The sequence below is a fragment of the Balaenoptera acutorostrata genome, chromosome 3, assembly GCF_949987535.1.
Source record: "Balaenoptera acutorostrata chromosome 3, mBalAcu1.1, whole genome shotgun sequence".
In the NCBI taxonomy this organism is placed as follows: Eukaryota; Metazoa; Chordata; class Mammalia; order Artiodactyla; family Balaenopteridae; genus Balaenoptera; species Balaenoptera acutorostrata.
The window spans coordinates 25,374,807-25,401,516 of NC_080066.1; the positions used below are offsets into that span (position 1 = coordinate 25,374,807).

Consider the following 26,710-nt stretch of genomic DNA (forward strand, 5'->3'; position numbering starts at 1 on the left):
TTCCACCAAGATGCATCGAGGGAGGCTGATGGAGATGAGGGAAGAAGAGCTTCACAGAGGAGGTACAGACTGAGAGGAGCTTGGAAGATGAGGAAGCGGGGGTGGGGCAGGTGGAGGATGGAGTGAGATAGGACGGCGGTCCAGGGAGAGGCAGCAGTATTGCTAAGATCCTGGAGCTCCGAAACAGCATGACAAGTTGGAGACATGGCAGTAGTTCTGCATGATCCTAGGGAAGATCCTTTGGGACTGGGAGTGAGAGGTGACAGGACTGGGGAGAGAGACAGGTAAGCTGCTATGATGGGTCCCACGAGGGATGATGCAGAATCCAGCCAAGACCCCAGGGAAGGAGGAGAGGAGAGGGGAAGGAGAAGGGCAGGTTGGTTGCGGTGGATGAGAGGAAGGGTGATGTCTAAGCAGGGTGCTAGGCTGGGAGTCATGGTACCAGTCACTGAGCTGGTAAAACAGAAGAAGAGGAAGATTCCAAAGGCAAGACAGTGAGTTCCTTTCACACCTGGCAGGTTGGGGGGTCCCCGGGAGCTGTCCAGGAGAGACTGGATGTGTGCTTTTATTCCTCAGACGAGCGGTCCGTAGAGGGACCTGTGTGTTGCCAGAACAGCCTGAGCTGGCCAGTCTTACTGCACACACTGTTTGTTGTGGAGGGCAAGACCACTGTGATTGGCAATAAAGAGATTATGAAATTTACACTCCACAGAGAGACTGGGGGAAGACAATCCTGATAGATGCGATTCCAGGGCATGTATTTCTGTACACAAGTAATTTTCCTTTCTATTTTAGCACCCCTTCTCCTTTACCATCAGCTCTGCGCACGAAAAACCAGCCCACAAAAATCTATTATGTTAATTTCATCCTCATGTGCCTGTTACACATCTTCTTGGCTCTTGAGATTTGCATATATACACATACATATATTGATACATACACATATGAGTGTTCAACAAATTTACGCTCACAACAGCATTGTATGGAATTGTATGATTCATGTTGTCCTTGCCATTGTTAGGTAAGAGCATTTCTAAACTATTTGCTAATTGCACAGGTAAAATAATATTATTGTGTTTTATTTTAAATATTTTATTATACTTTAAATTGAATATTAATGGATCCTCAAAGAAAATGCATTATCAAGTTCCAATGTTATTTTTTTCTCAGCTATTTGCACCAAAATGCAAACTTTTAGGAGAGCTTAAATACTACAGAGTAAAAGATGTTTTCTTAAGGCTCTAGCCATTTCCCTTTAGTAAATTGAAACTATGCTGGATTACTTCAGATTTTAGTTTAATATTTTATTATATGAATTCTCAGTTTCCTAATGTATATTCTTTATATAACCTCTGAATTTATAATCTATGCCTTGAAATGCCGATGGCGTATTTCTTTATTTTGGTTTTTAAATTATCATATGGCAAAATTGACCTTTGTTTTGGGTGTATCATTCTGCGAATTTAAGTCTAGATTTTGGTAACTACCACCGCAATCAGGCTATAGAACAGTTAGATCTTCCCCCAAAACCTGCCCATGTCACCCTTTTATAATCATACCCTGTGCCCTACCCAAACCACTGGTAACCACTGATTTTTTTCTCCATATAGTTTTGTCTTTTCAAGAATGTCATATAAATGTAATCATATAGTATCCTGCTTTGTTTTGCATATCTTAAATTGATCACAAGGCTGAATATTTTCCTACAAACTAGTTACAAGTATGTTTTTTGTATTTTGTATAGTTTGTGTCATTGCCATGTATTTAGTTGGGTCATGGGTAGTGGTTTTGGGGGGTTTTTTTCCTACACATTTGTGTATGCTTATTATGTAAGAATGATGCTCACTTATTTTCTGTTGCATTTACTGTAGATATTTTCCTTAAGTCTTTGCCTTCCCATTTTGTTATTTTCTTTAAGTGTGTATGACCTTACAAATAGTAATATTGTTTGATCTAGTAATATTGGAATTCTCTGGTGATCTAGTTTGATGCAATCTTCCTAAATTAGAAAAAAATGTAAAAGGAGCTTATCACAGCATTATTTCTATTATGGAAAAACTAGACACAATCTAAATGTGGAACTATAAGACTTTAGTAAAGCAGATAATGGAGCTGTCCCTCAGTGGGCTATCATGCAAGAATTAAAAGGATGCTTACAGAGATGACATAGTAGCTTGGATAATTTTTTTTTTGGTAAAATGTTAAATTAAAAGTCAGATACAATCTCTTACACACAGTATGAGCACAGCATATAAAACAAAACCACAAAACCCATTAATTAAAATAGACTAGAGAAAATCCATCAAAATAGTAACTGCGATTTGCTTCTATCGGTGGAACTACGAGGAGTGTTTTACCATTTTTGTGTATTTTCTTCATTTCATGATGATTGCCTATTACTGTTACAGAAGGGGAAAAGATTCTGGGCAGCTCAGCAGTAAAATGCTACCTTTTGCCTTTAGAAGGCACCCCCTGAGCTTGAGGCTTTATTGAACAACGTGTGAGGTTAAGCACACAAATGCCAGTTCTGCTTTCTAAATGTCAAAATGTCAGATCCCGTCACTGTGACTAGACCTTTAGAAAGAGAGACAGTGGCTTGGCTACCAGACAGATGCATGCATTGGGCAAATCATCAAAATGCTATTGGGTGACGGGATAGGGCAGGCGAGTCTGGCAAACTGGGGAGGGAATCAGGATGGCTGTGGATAGGAAGTCAGTTGATGTCTGAGCCAGCCCTGTTGGGGGAGGGGGTTTTGCAGTAACTCTATTCCTTACTGTGATAGAACCACTGGGGACACTAGACCGTTCGGTCTGTTCCCCAGACAGATTTCCCCAGGTGCATGTTGAGCTGCTGCTGTCTAATTCTGAACCCAGCCTGGAAATAGCAGAGTGACACATCCATCAGTAAAGGTCAGAGTGGTTGTAACTCGGACTTTATGAGTCAGTGATCCCTCGAGGCTCAAGTCAGAATTAATTACTTACCTTCACTTGTGTTAAGGAAATCTTCAAAAAGTCCACACATGGTAAATACTCGCATAAATGATGCTAGTTCTTGGTGATTGTTCCTGATTAGTGGAGGAATATAGATTTGTCTGAAAGATCTACGTGGTCCAGGAATGGGGGGGTCTCAAAGAAGTTTTCCCTGGAGAATTCTCAGCTCTTAGCCAGGCTTCTGCCCAAGAGTTCTAAGCTCAGAGGGTGAAGGGGGCCCCCTAAGGACAAATCTGGAAGTCATCTAGCTGCTAATTCAGCAGAGAGACATATACAGAATGTGTTTCCAAGGGTAAGAACTCCTGACAAATCATGGTGATTCCATAACCATCTCCTTTAGTTAAACCTGCTGAACTGCAGGAAATTGGGACTCTCTTAACCTCCATGAAATTAACAGCAGTGATCAAGAGCCCCTAATTTGTCTCTCTGTTTGTTCAAAAAATACCCAGGCTGCCGGCATTCCAGAGGACTGGCAATCTTTTATGGCTCTGTTGGATTCAGGGTTACGGGCCCAAGATTTCCAGTTGTGTCATTGATTCTCACATCTGGTATCCTGTTACTCTGAGTAGTTTTCTTCCTTCACAGAAAGGTGAAAAGATGGCTAATGCTTTCTTCTTGATATCTTTGGCTTGCTTAAGAATGTTTGGGAAAATTCGTGAGGCAAAATCGGTTCAAGAGAAAGAGGAAGCAAAGACGTAACTTTATCACTAAATACCAGATAATAGTTTCAGATTAATGGAACCTCATGGAAAAGTAGGTTTAAAAAAGGGTTGAAGTAAATGGACGAAACAAAGACAAGGAAGGAACAACAGATGAAGAATCAGACTGGAATCCTGGAATTTGTAGCCAACACTACGATGATTTTCACCGATATCTCCAGGAAAGTGTAATTATTAGTTCTTTGGCTTTTACGAAGTACTTTGTTGATCCTTCCACAATGACGTGGTATTTTACGGTGGTCAGTGATTTAGGGTTTTTAAGTGGTTCGTAATATTCAAAAGCTTAATTTATATATATCCATATGTATATGTGTGTATGTGTGTCTAAAGTAAACAGAGATCAGCTGCTGAATAAATATCCAGAGCCAATTCCATCACACACATAAATAGCCCATGTAAGAATTTCGTGGTGTCATGTTCAACTGATGTGACTAAAATAGACTCACTGTTTGTAAACTCATTTTCTTATTCCTGTGTGTTGTTTCCTGGGTACCTTCTTGAATAATATTGATAGAAGAAATAAAATGTTGGAAAGCCTCTGCTTCTCTCTGCAACTATTAAGTAAAACTCCATTCGATTAAGAGTGGAACTTAGGTCTAACTGACAAGGTTCAACCACGGTGAAGTCCAGAACGCCACTTTCTTTGGCTAGTCAGCCTGTGGTTTGGGGTGAGCCCAATAATGTACTGTGCAGAAGGGGAAGTAAAACATTTGTTTGAATGGATAGTTGAGCCATTTGAGGCTCTGGCTGTCAGCGATAAAGCACTGGTGAAGTGGGGATGGGACACCCACAATAATATATTTTACAGCCCCCAAACAGCATTTGTCTTTTGTCGCTTTTCAGGGAGCGACCATGTCACCATTTCTTCGAATTGGTTTGTCCAACTTTGACTGTGGCCCCTGCCAGCCGTGCCAGGGAGAGGCCGTTAACCCTTACTGTGCTGTGCTTGTCAAAGAGTATGTTGAATCAGGTAAGCTTGAGTGGGTGGTGTAGGTGGGGTGGGGGAGGGGGAGGAAGACCCTACTATGAACTGGGAAGCAAGGTCTTCCAGGATCTTCCAGGTCATCTGGCGCAACCTAATTTTCCAGCTCAGGAAACTGATGCCCAGGGAAGCCAAGTGCTTTCTCAAAGGCATATGGGCTTAGTAACAGCCTCTGAACTAGACCTGGTCTCCTGCCTCATGTTCTACGATATTTCGTGGTCCCATTTTCCACATAAACAAAGGAAAGGAGAAATGAGTTGAGGACATTATGTGAAGGGTTAACGGGGGAAAAAATCTACTTTAATGAGCTGAAGTAGAACATGGTGGTGTTAAGTCTGGTTGTTGTCAGTGATTATAGATAAAGTCTGCATAATCTTAGAATTAACTCCAAAGATGGTTTACTGCTTCTTGGCCAAGCTCAGATGAATAGTACAAAGAATATACGATTAACGCTTAGAGTCCAAATTACAGAAAACTTACTTTTGTGTTTACTAAAACCCTGGTTGAGTGAAAGAATAGTCATGTTCTGTCAAATTTAAATATTTATGAGAAGTTCATGGTGAGGGGGAAAGTGTGACAGTCTTCCTGGATTCCTTTGTGGGTTTAAATCATTCCATTAAAATAATCTGTCTGGAATCTCTCCATGATCACTTCAACTATTCCCACCCTCCCTGATCCCTGCCTCTGTATTTTAAGATTCTCATGGACTTTTTTTTTTTTTTATTTAAATTATTTATTTATTTATTTTGGCTGTGTTGGGTCTTCGTTTCTGTACGAGGGCTTTCTCTAGCTGTGGCCAGCGGGGGCCACTCTTCATCGCGGTGCGCGGGCCTCTCACTATCGTGGCCTCTCTTGCTGTGGAGCACAGGCTCTAGACGCGCAGGCTCAGCAGCTGTGGCTCACGGGCCTAGTTGCTCCGTGGCATGTGGGATCCTCCCAGACCAGGGCTCGAACCCGTGTCCCCTGCACCAGCAGGCAGATTCTCAACCACTGCGCCACCAGGGAAGCCCTTTCATGGACTTTCTTAAAAAAAAAAAAAAAAAAAAAAACGGGCAGGAGGAAGTTTACATCCCATGATTTTTCCAGCTTCACTGCCTTCCTACACACATTCTGGTTTTCACAGAGACTTTGTAGGGATGTCTGATTGCCACCAATGCAGAGTCCCAGTAACAATAGGAGCCATTATAGTTCATTTACAGAGAAAGTATTTATGGAGCAACTACTATATACTGGGTCAGAATACGTGCCTTTCCTCTAGAGCTTCTTTCCTAGCAGAGGAAGATAGGCAAGAAACAAAAATATCATGTAGTAAGTCATGTGAAGTGAAGACATTAAAGCAGGGTAGTGGGGAGAGAGAAGGATTGGGGCCGGAAAGACAGATGGAGAGAGACAGAAGTCCTGAAAAAATAGTCCTTTAAGGAGGTGACATTCACAGGTGCAAGAGGAACCTGATTTTGCAGTTGAGAACCTCCAGCTAGATGTTTCCAGCTCAGAACCCTGGGGTTCCAAATCCTGGTGTGTTGGCTTTTCTCTCCCTTATAAGACTTCTGCTCTGTGGTTGACTGACTTCAGCCTTCCAGACCCTGCGAGCACATCAAAGCGGGGGAGACTGTCTGATGATCTCGATTTCCCTTCTGCCCAGGTTTCTCTCCTGTTTAGTTAAAAGTGAGAATGGCACTTGTTCCCAATCTAAAACCTTTCAAAGGTCACCAAAATCTTTGAAGTGTGCAATGTCTGAGTTTTTCAAAGCTGCTTTCGACTTAATGGGTCCCCGGGATCCAGTTCCCTTTACAGCCACAGCTCTCACTGACATTTGCCTCTTGAGAGCCTTTTTAAAATTTCTTCTTCTTTTGGCCTTGCCTTTGAACTTAGTCTAATCAGCCGTGTGGATCCAGAGAATGTGTCGAAAAAGACTTTGTTTTTCCAAAAGGTTAGGCTGTGGAGTTTGGAGGTATGGGGGTGTCGATTTTGTTTTAGTTTTGTTCTGAAAAGAAATCACTCTGAACATTATCATTCAAATATTACTTCTCTAGAGTTTAAGCACATTTCAGTCTCGGGGGTGTGAGGCTGCATTTTACGTAAAGCAGTAGGACAGGGACAAACAGGACACAGCGCTGTCCGTCTGGGAGCCTTTGAAAACGGCAAAACCCACTTTAAATAGATAGGCTCTTGAGTTCTGGTTCTCTTTTTAAGTGATTGCAAACATTACTGAATGAAGGTGTAAAAAATGCCTTGCCGTGGGAATTTCTGTCCTTTTTCGGGGTGTGGAGAATGGTTATGGTTGGGAGGAATTAAAGGAATTATGAGGGGTGACTTCAAGCCTGTGGAAGTAAAACATTACTCTGATCACTAATATTGCCGTTGCTTTTTCTTAAAGTCCGATCCTGAGTTAAACTTCTTTTAAACAAGACATAAAAATCGTCCCCTTCCTATTCCACGCTCAACACTGTCAGAGTTTATACCTCTCATAGCCAAGTTTACCTAAAATTTGAAGTCTCTGCTTCTTCAAATCCTTGTATGCCTCCCAAAGAATAATTTAGCAAATGCTAAATGCCTGTTCTGCTTTTAGCATCATGTGCTGGAGAGAATCAGGATTCAGAACTGCTTTGTTTCCCTGTTTTAAGTGAATTTTTACTTTTGCTTTATCAACATCTCTGAATTGCTAAATCTGCCACTTTGTGTGCTTATGATCACAAGAAACAAACACTGAAATACAGCTGCAGTTTTCTGCTCCTGAAATGATTAAAGAACAAATACTATGGAAAATCCAACATGGATGAAAGATATGACAACACTGCCTAATCCCACGAGTAAGCCCAGTCGCCTGGTGGTTCTGGGGAAGTTCCCTTAAACTATATCATCCTGACCTTGACTCCTGTTGCTAACCATTTCCAGGACCCCCACCTGCCTGCAGGTCTACAGCCGGCTTCACTGGCTCTGGGGATGATGACCACCACCTCTCTGGAATACTTGTTAATTTTTGCTTAGGGTGCATGGTTTATGTAAAATATATCCTCATTTGCAAATTAGGGAAGGAAACAATGGCTCATGATGTTTTAAAGGTTTTGCCTCTTAGTGTATTTATGTCAAATGGAAAAGTTTTAAATATCTTTTTAAAGGAGCACTCATTGTAAGCCTGAAATTATGCCACTGTATCTTTCACATCAATCTCTAATTCCTTTACGTGTTATTTTTGTTCTCCCAACAGACTGATCTATCCCGGAGAGCAGAGGGAATAGGTGTCACTGTTGAGTTGAATTATTTCCCAGGGCTGGTTAAGGGAGTAATGAGAACATATCTTTCTGTTCCTAGAGAATGGGCAGATGTACATCCAGAAAAAGCCAACCATGTACCCTCCCTGGGACAGCACCTTTGACGCCCATATCAACAAGGGAAGAGTAATGCAGATCATCGTAAAGGGCAAAAATGTGGACCTAATATCCGAAACAACTGTGGAGCTCTACTCCCTGGCCGAGAGATGTAGGAAAAACAATGGGAAGACAGAAATATGGGTAAATAGCCAAGCTGTGAGCTTTATTTTAAGTGTATATTCCATTAAGTGATAAGAACCATAGTAGTTGAAGACTAGTTCAAGATTTCAGTGTCATCCTGAAGGTATGATACACTGGCCTTAAGTAAACTGACTCCCTACCACTGACTCATTGGTGGCTTGATAATGATGATGATTATTCATTGCAGTCTTAGAACGTACTGGTATACTCAAATCTCTTTGATTCTTATGTAAGGGGAAGAAGGTCTCTTAGGCTATGAAGAACTGTTATTGATTTATTTATAACTGTTAAAGTAAACTTGGAAATATCACAAATCTTCCATAACTTGGGAACCTACCTGTGGCCTATTTATCAAGATATCATGTAGATATCAAGATATCTAGGTACCTATGTGATAGCTTGATAAAATATTTTAGATAAGATGATGGGTGGATAAGTGAGAAGAGAGAGTAAAGATCCATTTAATGTTTGTTATCTCAATCCCTATAATTTTTTTTTTTTAGCCATAATGTATTCACTTAGCTTACTTTACTCTAAAAAGTACATTATACACAATTCATGTTACCACACCAAGTTTTTGAAAACTTAGATTATAACTATTTTGGTAGCAAATGTTTCGAAAGTTAAAGGGAGAAGTAAAATATGAAAGCATAAACAATTCTAATGAAAATTTCTGGGGTACAAAAATTGAAGAAAATATACTAGTAAAAACTGCTTTTACATGATCTGAAACCCAGAAAGTGTTTTCACATGTCTGTATCATTTATGCAAAGGAGATTCTTACCTTTCTGCTTTGTACAGATTCTTAAGAACTCCAGCCAAAAGATCTTCAAGTCACAGGTTTCAAAATGGGAATGATACAAGCCTAAAACCTAGATTTTTGTGTCAGTTATGTATTTTTGACCTGAAAAAAAGGGTACTTTTTAGGAAAGTACGTGTATCTTTGCTTGTATCACTAAAGTAATCTTTAAAGATAAAGATATACCAAGATTTTTTCTTAAAGTTCCCCATGCTTAGATGTGTTTAGATAACTTAGTTCAGTGTATCTGTTGAGCACTTCGCATTCAGCCTGGGGAGAGGATCTCGGAAACAGAATTCCTCTTGGGTAGCTGGTTATACAAGTAGGAAGAGTTTAAATAAGTGGATAATGTCACAAGTATGTGACTTAGTGTCAAAGGTTTATACAAACCTGGTAGGTGAGGGGGTGAGGCCATAGGTACAACTGAATCATGGGAGCATTTGGCTAGGCTCAGAGAAAGAAGAGAGAAACTGGAGAAAGTTTTCCTCAGTTTTTTCCCCCATTCCCATTTATTTTCCACTTTCTGCCCCATTTTTTTTAAAAAAGGGAAGAGTCACCAAATCTCTCATTTTTTAAGTAGCAGGCTATTTGATTTCCTTTTCAATTAATGAGAGGATAACTATTTTAAAAATTCTTTTGTTAAGCATCACTGACAAACAAGTTGCTTTTCTATTTGTATCTCTTAAAGTTGCATTTGATTTCTTGCCTCGACTTTCTCTGATTTTATCCTTATCAGAGTTTTTACACTTTTTGCCTATTGGGATTTTTGAGACATAAGCCCTTGGATCCTCATTTAACTACTGGCAACCTTCGTACATTTTCCACCTTTGCTGTTTTCAGGGTTATTTGTTAGTTCACTTTTATTTATAATGTTTTAAAGGTCAACAGGTTGCTTTGGACTTATAGTTTCCCTTGTGTCTATTGAAATCTGCTTTCTTAAAATTAGCTTCTCTATTTTAAAAAAAACAAAAATGATTTTCTCAGAGTTGCCTCTCACTTCCATAAACACCATCCAGTTTCCAAACATTAAGATTTTCCTTCTGCTTTCCCAAGATTTTCCCTGTTGGTGCGGTTATCTCCTGTTCACTCTCAAAAACATGAGGGACTGTGAAATTCTGTGAATGTTGTTCTTCCAGCAGCTAACTGGTTTAATTTCCTCCATCACCACTAATTCCTGAATATCGGTACCGAATATTGGTAATATTGGTTGCAGTCACCTGGTACCAATTTTTCCCACTTCCTTTGGGACTGACCCCCTGTTCCCTTGCTCTTCTAGCTTTATCTTTGCCTCCTTATTTATTATTCCATAAACCAGGAAATAATGGTGTACATACTTGTTGTCAAAAGCACTTCTCTTTTCATTAATCTGTTTAAGCTTGCATGAGAATGTGTAGATAACCAAGCAGTACAAGCTTGTCACATCATAAAATTCTAATAATAGTGATGCTGTAACACCGGCATCACTATTATGTCAGTTCTCCGAGATCTTTAAAGGTCTGGTGACAGGCACAAGGTCACCATGACCTTGAATTATTTAGCCATGATTCGTATTCAATCCTGAGTTCGACCAGACCCTTCTTACTATTTTTCAGTTATTCCAGTTACCCATGGATGTAATGATCAGCAATGCCCTGCAGTTCACCTTCGTATTCTTTTTAGCATATTTACAGTACAGTGTTACAGTCTAGTATATAATCAGTAGTGGTCAGGTCGTGTCACATTTGCCATTTTCCCCCATATGTCACATCACGTGATTTCCTGCATCATCCCTTCTACATAATGATACTGAAATATATATATGTATATATATTTTTTAATTTATTTATTTGTTTATATTTTAATTTTGGCTGTGTTGGGTCTTCGTTGCTGTGCGCGGGCTTTCTCTAGTTGCAGTGTGCAGGGGCTACTCTCCGGTGCAGTGGGCAGGCTGCTCAGTGCGTTGGCTTCTCTTGTTGCGGAGCACAGGCTCTAGGCGCGCGGGCTTCAGTAGTTGCAGCACGCGGGCTCAGTAGTTGTGGGTCACGGGCTACAGAACGCAGGCTCAGTAGTTGTGGCACACGGGCTTAGTTGCTCCACGGCATGTGAGATCTTCCCGGACCAGGGATCGAACTCGTGTCTGCTGCATTGGCAGGTGGATTCTTAACCGCAGCGCCACCAGGGAAGTCCTGAAATAATGTTTTTTAAATCCCTTCCTCGACCAATCTAATTAAAATTTCCCTTAGCAGACTATCCAGCACTTTCCAAAGGAAACAGGCTCTCTGTGTGAAAGAAAAAGGCCACTCCCATTTAATACCCAATTAACCTAGAGGCAAGTGTATTCAGGCATCCTCAAAGCAGGATTTCTCTTTCTTTCCAAAGGGAACCTACTTGTTCTCCAAGTGAGCTAGTCCCCAGCCTCCATGATTCTTTTGTCACCATCAAGATATGAATCTACCCTATTACAACTCTTCAGATAAGCAGTAGCACAGGGCAAGGAATTCAGATAGAATCTGTTTTAGAATTTGGTTTCTTCCTTAAGGAAGTTTTGATCTCCAAGTCAAATTAGGTAGTTGCTGAGGTGTTTTAATAAAAGAAAGCCTATGTTCACGGATGCTGTGCTAGTCTAAAGATAATAGGGGTAAGTTAAGTGAAAGGGAACAGGGGTGGGCCCTCCGCTGGGGATCTCCTGCCATCACCAAACTCACCAGTTGTGATGTCATTCAACTCAGCACTTGTCTCACATTCTGACCCTTGTTTCTTTCCTTCCTTCCACCAGTTAGAGCTGAAACCTCAAGGCCGAATGCTAATGAACGCAAGATACTTTCTGGAAATGAGTGGCAAGTGGCATTTTTATTCCTGTTTGGGGGTGTGGCGGGCATGTCTCCTCTCCTGTGCCACTTATTTCACTTGGCTTTTCAAAGAAGATGGAAGCACGAGGAATTTTCTTAAAATTCCCAGTGGTGCTCAAGCATGAGTTGAGTATACACTCTATGGGGCCAGATCCACACAGAAATAGAAAACATTTATAGCATTCGTTTTTAAATGGTATGAATTCATATGCCCAGTGCTTTTCTAGTCTGTCTGTATTTTCATTTGGGAATTTAATGTAAACACCAAAGGCTCTGCTACTGTGTTGCTCTGTGTGTACACACTGTGTATAAATGATGTGATATAACAAGTTGTCACACCATCAGTAGGATACAAAATAAATAAGAAACCGATATTTTCTATAACACTATAGTAGCAAAATACTAATGCTTCAAGTTAGTCACCTCAAATCCTTTTAGGAACAAGGAGGGAAAAAAATGCATCACTAAAGAGTTTCACTTCCATCTCACACACAGATGCCGTTCACAGAAGTTACATTTACAGGCAGTGTGCTTGGTGCCTGTGACAGCCCGTCAGTTCTTCCTGTTGCGTTTATATCCTGTTGTCAAAGTGCTGTGTCAATGAATCAAATGCTACTACTCCTAAAATCTTTTTTTATTAAAGTATAGTTGATTTGCGATGTTGTGTTAGTTTCAGGTGTACATTACGGTTATTCAGATATATATATCTATTTTATACACACACACACACACACACACACACACACACACACACACACACACACACACACACACGATTGGCCAAAAAGTTCGTTCGGGTTTTTCCGTAAGGTGTTGCAGAAAAACCCAAACGAACTTTCTGGCCAACCCAATATATACTTTCTTTTTCAGATCTTTTTCCCTTATAGGTTATTACAAAATATTGGGTATAGTTCCCTCTGTTATACAGTAGGTCCTTGTGGATTATCTATTTTATATATAATAGTGTGTATATGTTAAGCCCAAATTCCTATTTTTATCGCTCCACCCCCTTCCCCTTTGGTAACCATAAGTTTGTTTTCTATGTCTGTGGGTCTATTTCTGTTTTGTAAATAAGTTCAGTTGTGTCTTTCTTTTTCTTTAGATTCCACATATAAGTGATATCATATGATATTTGCCTTTTCTCTGTCTGGCTTCTCTTAATATGATCATCTCTAGGTCTGGCCATGTTGCTGCAAATGGCATGATTTCATTCATATTCCTATTTCATTGAGTACGTAGGAGGTACTCAATGAATGTTTGTTGAACTGTTCAGTTGGACTCACTCTGAATTTAGAAATTCCTTTTATTTTCTTTTGGTTCCCACACAATGGCTATTCCAAACATGCCCATACTCCTTGGTTGCTGAAGGTGTCTTGATCTTCTCTTACTCTTGGAGGTTGGCTTTACCTCCAGTGTAATTGGGAGAGACTATGTCTTCTGTCCGTCTCTGCACTTTAGGATTCAGCTGCTTCATCCTGCATCTCTTCCTGCTCTTCTGCCTCGGAGAAAGTCCCTCCCTTTCTTGGTCTCCTGTCTCTCACCCCTAGCAGCTCTGTAATATCAGTCACGCTTCCTCTCTGGCACCTTCAACTTTTCTGTCTTTCTGTGGTTTCTACCTCATTGCCAAGACATACATAATTAAGCCATCTTCTCCAACCTGAAAAGGAAATTTTTTAAAACGTTTTAACCTCCATGAGTTTTTCTTTCCTTTCCTTCCCTGACACATTTCTTGAGAAAGCAGTTTAATGTATCAATCCCTGTTTCTTCACTACTCTGTCAATTCTTAAACCCTAAGAGTCTGGCTTATATTTCAAACAATCTGCTACATGGCTTTCTCCAAGAGAACGAATCCTCAAAACAAATGCATGTGTCTTAACCTTCAATTCCCTTGACATCTGTTTCAGTCAATGCTGAGAAACCCATTCTTTCTTGGATTGCTTGATGTAATATTATTCAAGTTTTCCTCATAATTTTTCAGCTGCCTCTTCATGGCCTCTTTTGTAATTCCTTTTCCTACCTCCTAAAAAGTATGGGTGTGTACTTATCTCCAAGTCTGTTCTTTGTGTGAGTGCCATGTCTTCCTGACTGGGCTATTAGACATTCAGAATTAGGGGTAATGTCTCATAGTTCTTTAGAACATTCAGCATAACAATTTGCTCACAGCTGGCCAGGAAATATTTGTGATTTAACTGACTACAAACAAGTGACAGATTAAACTAAATAAATAGATTGGGCGCCATTACTATAAAAGAAATAACCAAACATACAAAAACCAATGCACTTATTCAAGCCAATAAACAGAAGACCAAATTACTTCAGAAATAAACAGTAAATACAAGGAGAATTTTTAAAATTCTGAGCTTTTATACATTTACTTTCTTGTAATGATTGAAATGGTCAGGATAAAGGAAATCACAGGAAGGAGCAAGGGAATGAATTCCTTTTTAATACTCTGGCATTTTTTAAATGTACAGTGTTATATTCTAATACACAGACTATTTTATATTTATAAATATATAGTTATATGTAGTCTGTACTATTATATAATAGTTTATGTATTAGACTATATATAATTTTTACATAATTATATATATATATAATTTTTTACAGTAATACAGATAGGGTTCCCAGAATAATTCACTTCCATCCCGAATTTAAAAGTAATTTTATGCTTTATTTCATTTCATTTCATCTGGACCAAAATAAAAATGAGTCAAATCTTACTGACAAATGGCCTACTATGCCAGTCCCAAGTTGTAAATTGATCTCTGCACTTAAACCAGAACTTGAGGAAGAAGGCAATTGCCTTAGTGACTCTAAATTTAATCCCTTATTCACCAAGCCTAGTTTATTTCTGACCCAGTTCCTAATAAAAAGACTTAAATTGCCTAATGAAGTATTAGGCAAAATATTCAGCCCTATCTAAGGAGCTCTTTATTAGGAAGGCTTTTAATCTGCAAGTTTGGAGTTTCCATAAAACAGACCTGTGGAGCCCTGTGGAGAAGACTTTTGTCCTAAAATGAGTCCTGAGACTAGGCTGGATCCTGGGGGAGAGGTCCCCACCTCCATGCCCCACCTTTGTCCACCCAGTGTGTTTCTAGCCTGGCCACTCTAAGGGGTGGGGAAATTAAGGTACTTCGGCAGGAACATTTGCCTCAAGTGTGTTGTCCAGTCTCTGCCATGGCTTAGCCAGGATGGAAATAATTTCGTTTAAATATTGTGAACTCTTTTCATTTGTGAAACATGAGCCCCTTATTCTCGCTAAACCTCCATTTTTTGTATTTGGAAAAAATAAATAGAATAAGTCATCCAAGAATCTTCAAGCTACTTAAAATTGTGGTTGTAGGAACTCTAATCATTAAATTCATTGCCCTTGTTTTAGTGATGATGATTATTTTTGTTATTTCTTTCTTGTTTACCATGTCACACTCTCTCACATGCTGGAGTTTCCATCGTGCTGTTGAACCACGACTGCCTTGCTGTTGTGTGTTTTCTTTGGGCCTGGGCTTCAGCCAGGGCTGATAGTCTCACTGGTATTCTCAGAATTCTACCAGCCTTTTGGGAAGATGTCATTTGGGCATTGGGCACTGTGGACAGTTACTACCCAAAGTATCTTCACCAATATCCAGAGCCCAGGGCGAACTGAAGAAATGTGAATGTGATGATTTGATGTAGGTGACTAGGTAGCATCCAGGATTACATTTTTTTTAATTGCAGTGATCTGTTCATCTCTGGCCCTTCCCACTTTGACCTGTGTAATCTGTGGCTGGTGCCTCTGATTATTGTGGGCCTCAGGAACCAGAGCATAAACAACTTCCCAAAGTTCTTTTGTCTTCAGAAGTCTGGCCACCTCCCTCCTACGTTTTCTTGTCCATAAACAACCAGATATAAAGCATCCTGGGACCTAAAAAAAAATGTCATTTCCAACTTACTGTCAGTAACCACATTATTCTCTAGAATTACAGGCAAGTTATTTGCCGCTTCCTGCCTTTTCTGGCTGAATCATCATTGACAGTGAATATGTGAGGCTGCTAAATACCTTGAATGTTCCGACTTTTGGTTTTAAAAATTGAAAGAGGATATAGCTGAGCATCATGAAAGAGGAGTGAAGGGTCACGCCAGTAATCCAGCCTCATTGTTTCAATCCTATAACAATACACCCTCTGATAATCCTGTTATGGAATTAAGGAAAGACACTTCGTATTGTACCAACCTTAAGAAGTACTTAGGAGAGGGCAGACAGCAGAAGCAAGAAGAACTACAATTCTGCAGCCTGTGGAACGAAAACCACATTCACAGAAAGATAGACAAAATGAAAAGACAGAGGACTATGTACCAGATGAAGGAACAAGATAAAACCCCAGAAAAACAACTAAATGAAGTGGAGGTAGCCAACCTTCCAGAAAAGGAATTCAGAATAATGATAGTGAAGATAATCCAGGACCTCAGAAAAAGAATGGAGGCAAAGATCGAGAAGATGCAAGAGATGTTTAACAAAGACCTAGAAGAATTAAGGAACAAACACCTAGAAGAATTAAAGAACAAACAAACAGATGAACAATACAATAACTGAAATGAAAAATAAACTAGCAGGAATCAATAGCAGAATAACTGAGGCATAAGAACAGATAAGTGACCTGGAAGACAGAATGGTAGAATTCACTGCCATGGAACAGAATAAAGAAAAAATGAAAAGAAATGAAGACAGCCTGAGAGACCTCTGGGACAACATTAAACGCAACAGCATTTGCATTATAGGGGTCCCAGACAGAGAAGACAGAAAGGACCCGAGAAAATATTTGAAGAGATTATAGTCGAAAACTTCCCTAACATGGGAAAGGAAATAGCCACCCAAGTGCAGGAAGCACAGAGAGTCCCAGGCTGGATAAACCCAAGGAGAAACACGCCGAGACACATAGTAATCAACTTGACAAAAATTAAAGACAAAAATTATTGAAAGCAACAAGGGAAAAATGACAAATAATATACAAGGGAATTCCCATAAGGTTAACAGCTGATTTCTCAGCAGAAACTCTACAAGCCAGAAGGGAGTGGCACGATACATTTAAAGTGATGAAAGGGAAGAAACTACAACCAAGATTACTCTACCTAGCAAGGATCTCATTCAGATTTGATGGAGAACTCAAAAGCTTTACAGGCAAGCAAAAGCTAAGAGAATTCAGTACCACCAAACCAGCTCTACAACAAATGCTAAAGGAACTTCTCTAAGTGGGAAACACAAGAGAAGAAAAGGACCTACAAAAACAAACCCATAACAATTAAGAAAATGGTCATAGGAACATACATATCAATAATTACCTTAAACGTGCATGGATTAAATGCTCCAACCAAAAGACACAAGCTCACTGAATGGATACAAAAACAAGACCCATATATATGCTGTCTACAAGAGACCCACTTCAGACCTAGGGACACATACAGACTGAAAGTGAGGGGATGGAAAAAGATATTCCATGCAAATGGAAATCAAAAGAAAGCTGGAATAGCAATACCCATATCAGATAAAATAGACTTTAAAATAAAGCATGTTACAAGAGACAAGGAAGGACACTACATAATGATCAAGGGATCAATCCAAGAAGAAGATATAACCATTATAAATATATATGCACCCAACATAGGAGCACCTCAATACATAAGGCAACTGCTATCTGCTCTAAAAGAGGAAATCGACAGTAACACAATAATAGTGGAGGACTTTAATACCTCACTTACACCAATGGACAGATCATCCAAACAGAAAATTAATAACGAAACAGAAACTTTAAATGACACAATAGACCAGATAGATTTAATTGATATTTATAGGCCATTCCATCCAAAAGCAGCAGATTACACTTTCTTCTCAAGTGCACACGGAACATTCTCCAGGTTAGATCACATCTTGGGTCACAAATCAAGCCTCAGTAAATTTAAGAAAATAGAAGTCATATCAACCATCTTTTCTGACCACAGCACTATGAGATTAGAAATAAATTACAGGGAAAAAACCGTAAAAAACACAAACACTTGGAGGCAAAACAATACGTTACTAAATAACCAAGAGATCACTGAAGAAATCAAAGAGGAAATCAAAAGATACCTAGAGACAAATGAAAATGAAAACACGATGAACCAAAACCTCTGGGATGCAGCAAAAGCAGTTCTAAGAGGGAAGTTTATAGCTATACAAGCCTACCTCAAGAAACAAGAAAAATCTCAAACAATCTAACCTTACACCTAAAAGAACTAGAGAAAGAAGAACAAAACCCAAAGGTAGTAGAAGGAAAGAAATCATAAAGATCAGAGCAGAAATAAATGAAATAGAAACAAAGAAAACAGTAGAAAAGATCAATAAAACTGAAAGCTGATTCTCTGAGAAGAGAAACAAAATTGATAAACCTTTAGCCAGACTCATCAAGAAAAAGAGGGAGAGGACTCAAATCAATAAAATTAGAAATGAAAATGGAGAAGTTAAACAGACACCGCAGAAATACAAAGCATCATAAAAGACTACTACAAGCAACTCTATGCCAATATAATGGACGACCTGGAAAAAATGGACAAATTCTTAGAAAGGAATAACCTTCCAAGACTGAACCAGGAAGAAACAGAAAATATGAACAGACCAATCACAAGTAATGAAATTGAAACTGTTGATTAAAAATTTTCCAACAAACAAAAGTCCAGGACCAGATGGCTTCACAGGTGAATTCTGTCAACCATTTAGAGAAGAGCTAACACCCATCCTTCTCAAACTCTTCCAAAAAATTGCAGAGGAAGGAACACTCCTAAACTCATTCTACAAGGCCACCATCACCCTGATACCAAAACCAGACAGAGATACTACAGAAAAAGAAAATTACAGACCAATATCACTGATGAATATAGATGCAAAAATCCTCAACAAAATACTAGCAGACAGAATCCAGCAACACATTAGAAGGATCATACACCTGATCAAGTGGGATTTATCCCAGGGAGGCAAGGATTCTTCAACATACGCAAATTCATCAGTGATACACCATATTAACAAACTGAAGAATAAAAACCATATGATCATCTCAATAGATGCAGAAAAAGCGTTTGACAAAATTCAACACCGATTTATGATAAAAACTCTCCAGAAAGTGGGCATAGAGGGAACCTACCTCAACATAATAAAGGCTGTATATGACAAACCCACAGCCAACATCATTCTCGATGGCGAAGAACTGAAAGTATTTCCTCTAATATCAGGAGCAAGACAAGGATGTCCACTCTCGCCACTGTTATTCAATATACTTTTGGAAGTCCTAGGCACAGCAATCAGAGAAGAAAAAGAAATAAAAGGATTACAAATTGAAGAAAATTTGTAAAGAAAAGAAGAAGTAAAACTGTCACTGTTTGCAGATGACATGATACTATACATAGAGAATGCTGAAGATGCCACCAGAAAACTACTAGAGCTAATCAATGAATTTGGTAAAGTTGCAGGATACAAAATTAATGCACAGAAATCTCTTGCATTCCTATATACTAACAATAAAAGATCAGAAAGAGAAATTAAGGAAACAATCCCATTCACCTTTGCAACAAAAAGAATAAAGTACCTAGGAATAAACCTACCTAAGGAGACAAAAGACCTGTATGCAGAAAACTATAAGACACTGATGAAAGAAATCAAAGATGACACAGACAGTTGGAGAGATATACCATGTTCTTGGATTGGAAGAATCAATATTGTGAAAATGACTATACTACCCAAAGCAATCTACAGATTCAATGCAATCCCTGTCAAATTACCAGTGGCATTTTTTACAGAACTAGAAAAAAATCTTAATATTTGTATGGAGACACAAAAGACCCCGAATAGCCAAAGCAGTCCTGAGGGAAAAAAACGGAGCTGGAGGAATCAGACTCCCTGACTTCAGACTATACTACAAAGCTACAGTAATCAAGATAATATGGTGCTGGCACAAAAACAGAAATAGATCAATGGAACAAGATGGAAAGCCCAGAGATAAACCCACACACCTATGGTCAACTAATCTATGACAAAGGAGGCAAGGATATACAATGGAGAAAAGACAGTCTCCTCAATAAGTGGTGCTGGGAAAACTGGATAGCTACATGTAAATGAAATTAGAACACTCCCTGACACCATACACAAAAATAAACTCAAAATGGATTAAAGACCTAAATGTAAGACCAGACACTATAATACTGTTAGAGGAAAACATACAAAGAACGCTCTTTGACATAAATCACAGTAAGATCTTTTTTGATCCACCTCCTAGAGAAATGGAAATAAAAACAAAAATAAACAAATGGGACCTAATGAAACTTAAAAGCTTTTGCATAGTAAAGGAAACTATAAACAAAACGAAAAGACAACCCTCAGAATGGGAGAAAATATTTGCAAACAAATCAAAGGACACAGGATTAATCTCCAAAATATATAAACCGTTCATGCAGCTCAATATTAAAAAAACAACCCAATACAAAAATGGGCAGAAGACCTAAATAGACATATCTCCAAAGAAGACAAACAGATGGCCAAGAGGCACATGAAGAGCTGCTCAACATCACTAATTATTAGGAATGCAAGTCAAAACTATAATGAGGTATCACCTTACACCACTTAGAATGGCCATCATCAGAAAATCTACAAACAACAGTGCTCACTTCGGCAGCACATATACTAAAATTGGAACGATACAGAGAAGATTAGCATGGCCCCTGCGCAAGGATGATGAATAAAGATGCAGACCTACTAGAGAATGGACTTGAGGACACAGGGAGGGGGAACAGTAAGCTGGGACAAAGTGATAGAGTGGCATGGACATATATACACTACCAAATGTAAAATAGCTAGTGGGAAGCAGCTGCATAGCACAGGGAGATCAGCTCAGTGCTTTGTGACCACCTAGAGGGGTGGGATAGGGAGGATGGAGGGAGGGAGACACAAGAGGGAAGAGATATGGGGATATATGTGTGTGTATAGCTGATTCACTTTGTTATAAAGCAGAAACTAACACCATTGTAAAGCAATTATACTGCAATAAAGATGTTAAGGAAAAAAAAAGAAAACATCAGCAAAAAAATATTTTTAAAAATCTACAAACAGCAAATGCTGGAGAGGGTGTGGAGAAAAGGGAACCCTCTTGCACTGTGGTGGGAATGTAAATTGATACAGCCACTATGGAGAACACTATGGAGGTTCCTTAAAAAACGAAAAATAGAATTACCATATGACCCAGCAATCCCACTACTGGGCATATACCCAGAGAAAACCATAATTCAAGAAAACACATGTACCCCAGTGTTCATTGCAGCACTATTTACAATAGCCAGGTCATGGAAACAACCTAAATGCCCATCGACAGACGAATGGATAAAGAAGATGTGGCACATATATACAGTGGAATATTACTCAGCCGTAAAAAGGAACGAAATTGGGTCATTTGTAGAGACGTGGATGGACCTAGAGACTGTCATACAGAGTGAAGTAAGTCAGAAAGAGGAAAACAGATATCGTATATTAACATATATATGTGGAATCTAGAAAAATGGTACAGATGAACCTATCTGCAAAGCCGAAATAGAGACACAGATGAAGAGAACAAACGTATGGACACCAAGTGGGGAAAGTGAGGGGTGGGGTGGGATGAAGTGGGAGATTGGGATTGACATATATACAATAATATGTATAAAATAGATAACTAATAAGAACGTGCTGTATAAAAAATAAATAAAATAAAATTCAAAAATTCAAAAAAAAAAGAAGTACTTGGGATTTGCTGGTCTCGATGCTTGTCTCATTCCTCATCAGTCTCTGCCCCTTCCCCATCTCCCCCACCCTGCTGCCCCCAGCTCTGACAGCCATGTGGCAGAATGTCACTCTGTCCCCTGTCCTCTTCCTGCAGACACAAAGGACATGAGTGAATTCGAGAACGAAGGCTTCTTTGCTCTGCATCAGCGCCGAGGAGCCATCAAACAGGCCAAAGTCCACCACGTCAAGTGCCATGAGTTCACGGCCACGTTTTTCCCACAACCCACGTTTTGCTCCGTCTGCCATGAGTTTGTCTGGTATGGTAACTCAGCATTTCACTCCCAAGCTTCAGGTTATGCATTCTGTCGCATCTTCTTGATCCACCAGGTCTGGCATGCCCCTCCTTGGGGAAGTGTGCCAGAATAGGTACCACCTGAGAGTTTCCAGTGGCCTCACCTGGATTGAGAAGGCTCAAAGGGTGTGACTCTATAGAACATTTTCATCATATAACTCCTGTAGAGCAAGGAAACCAGCCTCCTTAGGAAAGGTTCCAAGGACTTCAGTTTCCAATTAAATGGGAGGCTTATGGGGGTGAGTGGGAAGGGAAAGAAGAAGGAGAGGTCTTTATCGTAAGCACAGTTTTACAGTCAAGACTGCCACCAGCTCAACAGCCCAACTGTGCTGCTACTAATGTCTGCAATGGGCAACATTTGCCCATTGGAGCTAATGGGTTTCAGTGTTTACAAGGCTCTTGGGTGTCTTAAGAGCCCTCGAACAGAGAGATTGGTAAACACACAGCAAAGGCTATGGTGGAGTGGAGACTTGAAATGACTTCTATCTCTGGCCTCAGCCTCCTCGCCTCTTCTGGGGTGTTCTCTCCTTAACCCCTGCTTAACCAGGGTATCCAGAGGTCAAGAAGACTTTTGGTGGATTTCCATCAACTGTCTTCATCTAATGACTTGAACCTCCTTCCTTTCTAATAGTGAATGTTACTCAGGCATCGGTCTTAAGCTTGAGAATTCATTAGTTGCAAATATTCTCAGATACTCAGAAAGAGGAAATAAAATGTTATAAAATAAAATGTTATAAATGTAGATATCTTTGCTTATCTGTACTGAGCTTAGTGAGACATTGAATTTTTAAGCGTAGACGTGGAAATTTGCTACCACGAGCCCATGATCCATTTTTTAAAAATATTTATTTATTTATTAATTTTAAAAAATTTTTCTTTTTTTGCCTGCATCGGGTCTTAGTTGTGGCACGCGAGGTCTTTCGTTGCGGCACACGTGCTTCTCTAGTTGTGGCAGTGTGCAGGCTTCTCTCTAGCTGTGGCATGCGGGTTTTCTCTTCTCTAGGTGTGGCGTGTGGGCTTAGTTGCCCCGCGGCATGTGGGATCTTACTTCCCCAACCAGGGATCGAACTCGTGTCCCCTGTATGGGAAGGCGGATTCTTTACCACTGGACCACCAGGGAAGTCCCCCCTTTATCCATTTTTGGTCAGGCATTTTTATCTCTACATGTTTGTTTGGAAAATATGCAAATGGGAGGGAAATCAACAACTCCTCATTTATCTAATTATCAGACTTTTCACAAAGCAGGTTAAAATAAAAGCACATGTTAACACTCTTGGCTAATAATAGAACAGTGCTGCAGATCAGAAAATGCTCTGTGATAGTAGAAAGCTATGAGATCTTGTTCATCTTTTAAATGTTTTTGCTACTACTGTTGACTCAGAGGATCATGCAAATATTCAAACATGTGCTTTATTGCAGGGGTCTGAACAAACAGGGCTACCAGTGTCGACGTAAGTCAGAAGGATTTCTGTTGTATTATCGTCATTCTTTTCGTTTAGTTGCCCCTTAACTTCTGAAAATCTCAAGCTGTGGTCATTTCTTTTCAGAATGTAATGCAGCAATTCACAAGAAGTGTATCGATAAAGTTATAGCGAAGTGCACGGGATCAGCTATCAACAGCCGAGAAACCATGGTACGGATCGAGATTCCTCTCTGTCTGAAATACGATGATTTTATCCTGACATCGAATTTTACAGCCCACTAATTCTTGTTCCTAATGCCTGAATTTGAATGCTTAAATGTTTCCTTGCACACCCTAAAACCCTTTCCTCTCCAGTGGTGATGGTTACTGAGATCCAAAACTAGGGGATGAATGAGAGAGCACAAGAAGAATTTTAATGATTCTACCTTTTCCAGAAAAACATCACAGAAAAGTGGCCAGAAAGCATAGTTCTGATGAATTATGTGAGAACGACTCCTGTGGCATCTACAGCTAGAAGTGACAGTTAAAGAGTAGAGGCAATGGTTATAAAATGCAGATGTGAGCATTTACGAGGCGGGGTAACAGATGGGTAATTCTTATATTGAGAGGCAAATATTCTTTCAGAATGAACTTTGAGATGTGTCATCTGGGGGCAAGTTAGACTTTACTCTGTGGGAGAGGGAGGCAGATGAAGCTGCAGAGAGAGAGAGGCAACCAGAGCAGTCAGTCTTGGCAAGAAGGGGAGAGGTCCAAAGCCACATGGACATGAAACTCTGACGGACAGGAAAGAGTTGGAGAGATGGTTGTAGATGAAGGTAAGTTTGTAGATTTGGGGAAGGACAGATGAGGGAGCTTCCCTTAGATGGCTTAGGTCCTCAATGAAGTCTGAGGACTAGGGGAAGAAAGAAGGCAACAAGTGTCTTTGAGGAGGAAAAAGGGGCTGTAAAATAATTATCTCAGAGGTGGCAAGGCAAGGGGATTCGAGAAAAGCAGCAGGATTGCCAAGCACAGTTGCAAGTCCATTTGAGTTTGAGGGCAGCCATCTCCCGGGTGTGTGATTTTCTCCAGCAAAGGGGCAGGCAAAGAGATAGCAGATCGGTTGGGTTTTTCCAGAGTAGAATTTCTTTTAAAATTTAGAGCCAGAAGGGGATAATCTCCTGTTATGAGTGACTCTGCTAAGCCTCAAAGAGGTTGAAGTAGTTTGTCCAAGGTCAACCATTTCCACCTGGCAGAGCTGGGACTAGAATTCGGATCTCGGCCTCCCAGACTAAGGCTTTTGTTCGTTGAAATCACAGTACCTCTTTTCATCCCGCCCTCCTGCTCCCTTTACCTGATGCCTTCAGCTTTCCTGGAAAAATCACAAATTGTAAGCATGACTGTTAACTTCAATGGCTAACGTCCAGTAGGACTAGAATGAGAGCCACAGGTAAAATTTTAAACTTTCAAGTAGCCACATTAAAGACAGGAAAAAGCAACAGGTGGAATTCATCTTAACAATATACTTTATGTAACCCAATCTGCTCCAATATTATCATTTCAAGATAGAATCAATATACAAAATTGAGATATTTTACATTATGTTTTTTTCATACAAAGTTGTCGTAATCCAGTACGTATTTTACACTTACAGCACATCTTTTCACCACCTTGTAAGTGTTCCCTTGGCCCATGTGGGTGAGTGACTGTCATGTTGGAAAGTACAGATCTGTAGTCTTTCCCAGACACATCTTGAACCATTTGGACTTGGGTTCAGGATTTGAAGTAGAAGTCTCCTAGCCTGGACCTTGACATCACTTGTTCATATTTATGTGGAAAAGTTTCTACGAAATAGGAGTTCTGAAGTGCATTTTTTCTTGGTTGAAAATATCTCGAGTAAGTGCTGGGCAGCCTTTAAGCCATTCTAAAGACTAAATGCTGACCAAAAGCCATGAGAACATGTATTCCTTTAACAAATAAGGCCACTTTACTGTACATGTTCTCAAAGAAATTGTTTAATTAAAAACTTCCGTAGAGATTTTAAGTCTCAAGTAAATAAAACTTTTTATACTGCACAAGAATATTGGTATTATTGCCAGGAATCAAAGTGCCTTATTTTTTGTTGTTGTTAATGTAATAAGTTTGATTAAAGGGGAGAATTTAAACTCTAGAACACTTTAAAAATAAAAATCTTCACTATATCTACTATCGGCATCCCTCTGTCATCTCCCTTCTCTCCATCCCTTAAACCATCACATTTATTTTGAGAGAGCGAAGAGTAATGGTGAAAGAGGGGATGGGCTCAGATTCGGACTGTCAGGCTCATAGATATTGCAGCTCAGTTGATGGCTATGTGTCCTAGATAAGTGTCTGGCCCTATCTGTGCTGAATCTCCCCACCTATCAGGATACTAACAGGCTGCTTCAAAAGAGGTATTTTGAGGGTTGTATGAGATATCACACATGTAAAAGATAACACATGTGACGTGTCTATCACAGCACCTGGCAGAACTGTTATCTACCTCTTGTCTTTTCAGTTCATGTATAAGAAGTGTGAAAAGGCTTCCCACCTTGGGCTCCCGCACTAATAAACCGACGTCTCTAGAGGAGGCATTGTATAACATCTTCCAAAGGTTAAAGCACTAGTGCTAGGTTGAAAGAGAAAAGGAAATATTTATATTAAAATAGGAAGGGAAGTACGTTTACTTAGCTCCCATTTAAATAAATAACCCTGGTCTCCTCTTCCTGAAATCTTAGCCCGTCTGTGGGAAGGCTGCAGACTTCAGCCATCTCCAGCTTACTTGATATGTGTATCTTGCCCCCTTGCCCTTGACCTAGAAGAGCTAACAGCTCCTTGTCTTCTTTGGACACGACTATAAGGCTTGACAAGTAAAAATTATGGGTTCTAATAAACATCACTGCAGTGTTTTTATTATTCTGTTCACTGTGCTAAAGTATCTGCTAAGACGTGGAAAGTGGGGAAGCAGGGACACACCGACCATCACACATTCTTTTTCCCTTTCAGTTCCACAAGGAGAGGTTCAAAATCGACATGCCGCACAGATTTAAGGTCTACAATTACAAGAGCCCCACCTTCTGTGAGCACTGTGGGACCCTGCTCTGGGGCCTGGCGAGGCAAGGCCTCAAGTGTGACGGTGAGTCTAATGAGCGTGGCCCCCCTGGAACCCCCAGTGGCTGGATTTGCAGCTTTGATGGAGAGAACCAGGGAGCGGGGGGAGGACGGAGGTGACTGCCTTCTCCATCCAGCCCGGAAGAGCCCCGTGATCCTGAATGAGAAGTTCCCCGGTAACAAGCCACTGCTGTTCTTTCCCTTCCACCTGTCCCCACCCCATGCCTTGTTTCCCAGAGAAGTGC

At 40.0% G+C, this 26,710-nt stretch overlaps 1 protein-coding gene and 1 non-coding gene across 4 annotated transcripts in view; both read left to right on the plus strand.

Moving 5' to 3' along the window:
* Positions 1-26,710, plus strand: part of PRKCQ (protein kinase C theta) — a 152,168-nt gene that overhangs the window by 42,015 nt on the left and 83,443 nt on the right. Inside the window, exons 1-8 of one of the 3 annotated variants that reach the window (XM_007167435.3) lie at positions 4,212-4,378; positions 4,554-4,680; positions 8,005-8,204; positions 11,759-11,819; positions 21,740-21,902; positions 23,357-23,388; positions 23,485-23,570; positions 26,361-26,490. In XM_007167435.3, coding sequence (XP_007167497.1) covers positions 4,563-4,680; positions 8,005-8,204; positions 11,759-11,819; positions 21,740-21,902; positions 23,357-23,388; positions 23,485-23,570; positions 26,361-26,490 — 790 coding nt within the window. In that variant the 5' untranslated portion in view covers positions 4,212-4,378; positions 4,554-4,562. Of the gene's footprint in view, positions 1-4,211; positions 4,379-4,553; positions 4,681-8,004; positions 8,205-11,758; positions 11,820-21,739; positions 21,903-23,356; positions 23,389-23,484; positions 23,571-26,360; positions 26,491-26,710 lie in introns of those variants that run through there. The other 2 variants (XM_057544212.1, XM_057544213.1) reach the window with 2 other exon arrangements.
* LOC130707776 (U6 spliceosomal RNA) lies at positions 20,491-20,598 on the plus strand. The gene has a single exon (XR_009007806.1). It is a non-coding gene; the product is annotated as a U6 spliceosomal RNA (small nuclear RNA).